This window comes from Fonticula alba, assembly GCF_000388065.1.
Source record: "Fonticula alba strain ATCC 38817 unplaced genomic scaffold supercont2.3, whole genome shotgun sequence".
NCBI lineage: Eukaryota > Rotosphaerida > Fonticulaceae > Fonticula > Fonticula alba.
Window position 1 is genome coordinate 3,608,099 of NW_009242973.1, and position 5,906 is coordinate 3,614,004.

At 64.7% G+C, this 5,906-nt stretch overlaps 1 protein-coding gene across 1 annotated transcript; it reads left to right on the top strand.

Annotated features, from left to right (window-relative positions):
- Nucleotides 1-1,574: 1,574 nt before the first annotated feature.
- Nucleotides 1,575-4,690, top strand: H696_02544 (hypothetical protein; the record flags this gene model as incomplete). The annotated part of the gene is made up of 5 exons (XM_009496449.1): nt 1,575-2,725; nt 2,879-3,990; nt 4,132-4,236; nt 4,406-4,432; nt 4,572-4,690. The coding sequence occupies 5 exons, from the start codon at nt 1,575-1,577 to the stop codon at nt 4,574-4,576; spliced, it is 2,400 nt and encodes a 799-aa protein (XP_009494724.1). The 3' UTR covers nt 4,577-4,690.
- Nucleotides 4,691-5,906: the final 1,216 nt, after the last annotated feature.

Consider the following 5,906-nt stretch of genomic DNA (forward strand, 5'->3'; position numbering starts at 1 on the left):
GCCGGCCCAAGAGGTTGGATCACCTTGGAGGACCAATGCGCTGTGGTGTCGTGCCTCGGGGCCCATGTCCCCCGGGATGCCTGCGGCGTGTCTAAAGCGGGAGGTCCTGGCCAGAGTGCACGGCCGCATGGAGCGGCGTCCAGAGGACGGGGCAGGGTTCTTTAGCCAGGCAGCTCCACGGTCGGGGCGGGGCCCGGCAGGCCCGGCGGGCGATCGTGCTTTCCACGGCCAGCCGGCGAGGGCGGGGTGCCTGGCTGTGCGGTCATGGTGGCGGGTCCGGGGCGGGGACCGAGGAGACGGGACATGGAGGAGGGGGCTGGGGCCTGATCGGGTTTATTTTTGATCCGACATCGTGGTGCTATTCGCCCGGTTGCCCAAGCACCACCGGAAGATGCTGCAATGGGAAGTTGGGGCAGACACGCGGCGTGGGTGGTATTTCCCGCGAGGAGTTGTCCAGGGGGGGGGGGGGTGAGTTGGCGCGACCGATGTTTACTCGCCCCGCGTGCCAACGGTTTTCTTCGCACAATCGAGACCCCCCGGACGTGAGATCGTGTGCGCGCTGTGTCTGGCAAGGGCGCTCCGCATAAGTGCACTTTTCGTTGGTATGCATCCACGCGCGTGGTCACCATTGTATGTAGGTGTATGTAGGTGTATGTAGGTGTATGTGTGTGTATGTGTGTGTGTGTGTGTGTGTGTGTGTGTGTGTGTGTGTGTGTGTGTGTGTGCATGTGCGTGTGTGCATGTGCGTGTGTGCATGTGCGTGCGTGCATATGTGCGTGTATGTATGCATGTGTGCGTGCGTGCGTGCGTGTGGGCGGTTGTCTCCGAACGATGTGCCGTGTGCTCGGGTGTCGTTATGGTCTAAGCACCCTTCCGGCGATCAAGGGCGTGCGCACGGGCCAGCTTGGCGTTTCCAGAGGGGCAGTCCCCCGACGGCGCGGTGGTACTCGGGACGCGCGAGCGGGGGCGAGGAGGAGAGATGGGCCAAGCGCCGGGCACCTCTGGCCACCAGGTCACTCCGGCGACATGGCCGTGGTCGGCGCCAGAGACTGGGCGTGTAGCCCGGGTCCCACCGGCCGACAACAAGAGGCCGCTGAGTGGCGGGGCTTCCCGGGGTCGAGTCCCCCCCCCCCCCCCCCTCCCGCCACGAAGAAGGGCGGCGGCGGTCCAGAAGGGGCAGGTGTGGGCCCCCCAGCCGCTAGGCCGGCTGCTTGCGTCGGCCCGGGTTGCTGGGCGGTTGGGGTCTCCCCGCAGCCGGTGCGGCCTCTCGCGTCCGGGGTGGTTGCGGTGGGAGGGCACACGGGGCATTCTCTTTTTTTTTTCTTCATTCGGTAGCCAAGCATAGGCCAGGGGCGGCCCGGACGGTGGCCTCCGGGGCCCTATATAAGGACCCACGGAGGGAGGCAAGTGAGTGGTTCACGGTAGGCAGATGACCTCCCCCCCCCCTCTTTAGGTCCCCCCCCCCCCCTCGCCCCTTCCAGCGTTGCTCTTTCTCCAACGACTCCACCTCCCCACCCCTCATCCTTCATCCCTCCTGGCTTCGTACAAAAGCCGACGGCCGATCTCCATCGCACATGCGAAGCAAGGCCCCTCGCTTGCGCCCAAGCAGGACGGCCCTCCTGGGGCTGGTCCTGCTTCTGGGCCTGGTAGCCTCGATCCTGGGCGCCGTAAGGGCGGCCGATTGTGCGGAGGGATTCTTCAGCAGCCCGACCGGCTCTTGCCTTCCGTGCAATGTGTCCTGCTCCACGTGCACCCGGGCCGAGTCTTGCCTTACCTGCCTGCCGGGACTGGTGTTCCTTTCGTCGGACCCAAATGTGGAGAGCCTCTGCAGCCACACGTGCCTGCCGGGGGACTATCGCTCGATCCTCAACCGATGCCTGCCCTGCGACCCGAGCTGCCGCGACTGCTCCGACAACTACCAGAAGTGCTACAATTGCTCGGCGAATCATGGTTGGGCCGATACGCATTTTATCGGCGGCTCGGGCGAGGTATCCACCTGTAGCCGGTGCTCGAAGAATTGCGTCAGCTGCAGCCGGAGCTCCGGATTCTTTGTCTGCCATGCATGCACGGCGGGCTTCGCCCTCGACCCCCTGGGCGATTGTATGGCGGTAGATGAGCCGGGCTTCTGGAAGGATTCAACATCACAGCGGTTTCTGTCATGTGCTCCCACATGTCGGACATGTACCGGGCCGTCGGCGAACGAGTGTCTTAGCTGCGTCGGGGACCTGTCGCTGGAACTCCAGCCGGGACGTGCGGTGGGGCACTGTGTGTCCAGCTGCCCGGCGGGCAAGGTGCCGATTCCCGAGGTGCCGGGCTTGTGTGTATCGTGCCACTATTCCTGCGGGCAGTGCTTCGGGCTGGCGCAAGACCAGTGCTGGGCTTGCCAGCCGGGGAGGGTCCTCCTCGGTACCGAGTGTGTGTCCACCTGCCCGGATGGATACTACGCGACGGAGGGCCGGTGCGAGCGGTGCCATGTGTCTTGCGACAGGTGCACGGGTCCGTCGAATACTCAGTGCCTGGGCCAATGCTCGGCGGGCTTGCTGTCGTTGGATGTGCCGACCGGCGGCGGCGGCGGCGGCGGCGGCAGCAGCCGAGCGTGTGTCACCCAGTGCCCGGCCGGAACGACCGTATGGCCTGATGGCAGTTGCTCCAGGTGCAGCGCCAATTGCGCGACTTGCCACTACCTGGAGGGCGCGTCAGCCGCAACGGATGTCCCATGCGCCAAGTGCGCCAGCGGGTGGCTGTTGAACACGGCGACCGGCAAATGCGTGTCGGCGTGCCCCGAGAGGGCGAGTCGCGTTGGCACGGAGTGTTATACCTGCTCGGACGGATGCTCCGATTGTGTGGGCCCGGGTGGTGAGCATTGTCTCAGCTGCAGGCGCACCCATCCCTTTCACCTCCCGAGCGGGTGCTATGAGCGATGCCCGGCGGGGAGCTATGCCTCCGGGGAGGACTGCCTGCCATGTGACTCGACATGCCGGGAGTGCTCCGGGCCGGGACCCGCCAAGTGCACCAATTGCTGGCACGACAATGTCCTGACCATGGACGGCAAGTGCATGGGGTCCTGCCCAGGGGGATACTTTGTCCAAACCCGGGGGCCGCAGGATTCCGCAGCCTGCCAGCCCTGCTCGGCCATGTGCAGCAGCTGCCTCCGAGAGGATTGGTGCATGGCCTGCCAGGAGGATGCCTTCCTCGTAAAGGGGTCCTGCCTGGCCGAGGGGTGCCCCCAAGGGTGGACCATTTGCCCGGATTCCAATGAGTGCATCGCCTGCGACGAAAACTGCCTTCAATGCGAGGGCCACTCGGACAATTGGCAGGGAACCTGCCAGCAACGGTGCACCAAGTGCGCCGAGCCGCTGGTGTTCTTCCCGGAGGAGGGTTTGTGCATCGAGAAGTGCTCGCCGTCGGGCATTCCGGCGTATGTGAGGAAGGGCGAGTGTGTCGCTTGTCAGGAGAATTGCCGCACCTGCCACGAGAAGGTCAGCATGTGTACCTCCTGTCGGGATGCCGACCAGTGGCTGATGGTGGACACGGGCGAGTGCAAGGATGCCTGTCCGAATTCGGGCTTCGCCGGTGTTGACAGCAGGATTATCGGCGATCATGATACCAGCAAAATGTGCTTCACCTGTCCGGAGAATTGCGACAAGTGCAGCGACTGGTCTTGGCAGGACAATTCGCACTCGAGCGGCTACACCTCGGAAAGCTCGGACAGCTACGAGAGGAGGACCCTGTGCGCGATTAGCCACGAGGATGGATCGCTGAAGTGCCCGTGGCGTTTCGAGTGCGACCGCTGCAAGAGTCCCCTGGTGCTGATGCCGAAGGATCGGACATGCGTGTCCGAATGTCCGGTCGGCACCTTTGTCGGGTACAGTCCGTATGATCCCAATGCGAGGGCGTGCATCGACTGCCAACCGGGATGCCTCGAGTGCACGGGCAATACCCATTGGGAATGTACGCGCTATGAGAAGAGTGGCGCTTCTCGGAGCCTAGGTATGTCCGGTCTCGGGCGTGATCGGCGGTCGGGGGGGGGGGGGGGCGGGGGCGGGGGCCATCGCGCTTTGCATCGATGGGCCGCCGGTCGGCCGCGCTGACCGGCAAGATGACTGACTTTTATTTGCCCCCGGCTGCCAGCCATTGGTCTGGGCGTGGGCCTGGGCATCTTGGGCCTGCTGATTGTTGGAGGCCTGGTGGCCGGGTTCCTGGTGCTGCGGGCGCGCAAGTCGGCCGCCTCCAAGGGTGCGTCCCGGAAGGGCATGCTTGTCGGGTGATGGGGGAGAGGAGCTCCCGGGTCTCTTGGCCGGCTGACTGACATTTTGAGGCGCACCGTGCCGACTGGACGCCACCATCTGTGTGGCTTCCGCGGCTTCCATGCCATTGGCTGTCGCCTGGGGATGGTGCGGCGCAGAATCCATCTCGATGAGTGTCATCCGTGGTGCGTGTTTACTTTCCCCCGGGAATGGGCGCGGCGGGGGGCGGGGCGGATCGAGGGGGCAACATCACACCTCGACCAGGAGGGGCCATGGGTGTTGGTACTGACGGCATGCTTCGATCCGTCCTCCTTCTACATGTAGACTGATTGTGCAAGTGCGCTGAGCGGCGAATCGGCTGCGCGAGCGGGGCCATGGACGCATCCATGGCCGGACTGACGTGGCTCTTTCTTTGGCGTCTCCTTGCTGCGGAGCCCGCTGCCCAATGGATATGTGTTCTCCGATGGGTTGCTGACCGAAAAAGGGCCTGGCGGGGGGGGGGGGATGTGAGGGGAGAATGTCTGTCGGTTGGCCGGGCATTTGGACAAGTAGCCAGGCGGGTTGGTGGCGCTGGGATGAGAACATGCTTGCTTGTGTGCATAGAAGAGCAAGGGGAGCACGGTGTTTGCTGTTGCCCTCCCTCTATCGCCCCCCCCCCTCTCTCTCTCTCTCTCTCTCTCTCTCTTTCGGTCTGTGCATGCTCGTGCTTACGTGTCTAGGTGTGTCAGTCAGCCAGCGTGCGTCGATGTTCTGGCGCGCACGCATACGAATGGGAGGCGGCATGAGCTGGACAAGCTTGCAGCCGGCCTATCCGGCCATGCTAATGTTGCCTCTCGCGGCTTTTGGCGCTGGTGAAGCGGGGCGGGTCAATGCCTCGAGGGGGGGGGGGGGCCTTCTTCGAGAGCTTGCGCTTGATCCCCTGCGGTTAGGACGTTTCGACAGACGCCCCGCCGCTGCGCCTTCCATGGTATCGGCGGAACATCGGCCACGACCCGGGTCCTGCGCGTGACTCTTGTGGTGCTGGGACGAGAGCACCTTTCCTGGCCCGGAGAGCGGGCGAGGCCATGTGCCAGTGCGGGGTCGGCGGAGGGAGCCTCTGCCAGGCCCGGGAAGGGTTGGAAGGGCGAGAGAAGGGGCAACAGAAGCCGGGTCGGTTTTTCCTTTCCGCCTTCACTCGCCGGCCTTTGCGAACCCATGCACGCACAAGGGGGCATGTCTGTGGCCGGAGGGGCAGCATTGGTAGGCAGTGAGCGGGACCGCACCGCGGGCAATATGTACAGGAGGGCAGGGGGAGGGGAGCAGTCCAGGGGTCGAGAGGAAAGCCCGCACCAGTGACCCCGGGGCGAAAAAGGGCGCCGGGTTTGGCGCCGGCGCGGGCACTGCGTCGTTGCCCGGGCCCCCCTCCCCCAAGCAGTGTGCGTCTCCTGGCGAACTAGAATGGGACAGTGCGTTGTGTGTGTGTGTGTGTGTGTGTGTGTGTGTGGGGAGGAGGGGGGGGGGGGGACACAGGAGTGATGACCGGTTATGGTGCAGGGCTCACGTGGATCCGATCCTACGTCGAAGGAGTGAGGTTGTGCCGGAGGCCGCATCGGACACCGGCTCCTGGTCCGGGGCGTTCGAGGCTCCAAAAGAGGGCGAGCTGAACCCGGGAATATGCTG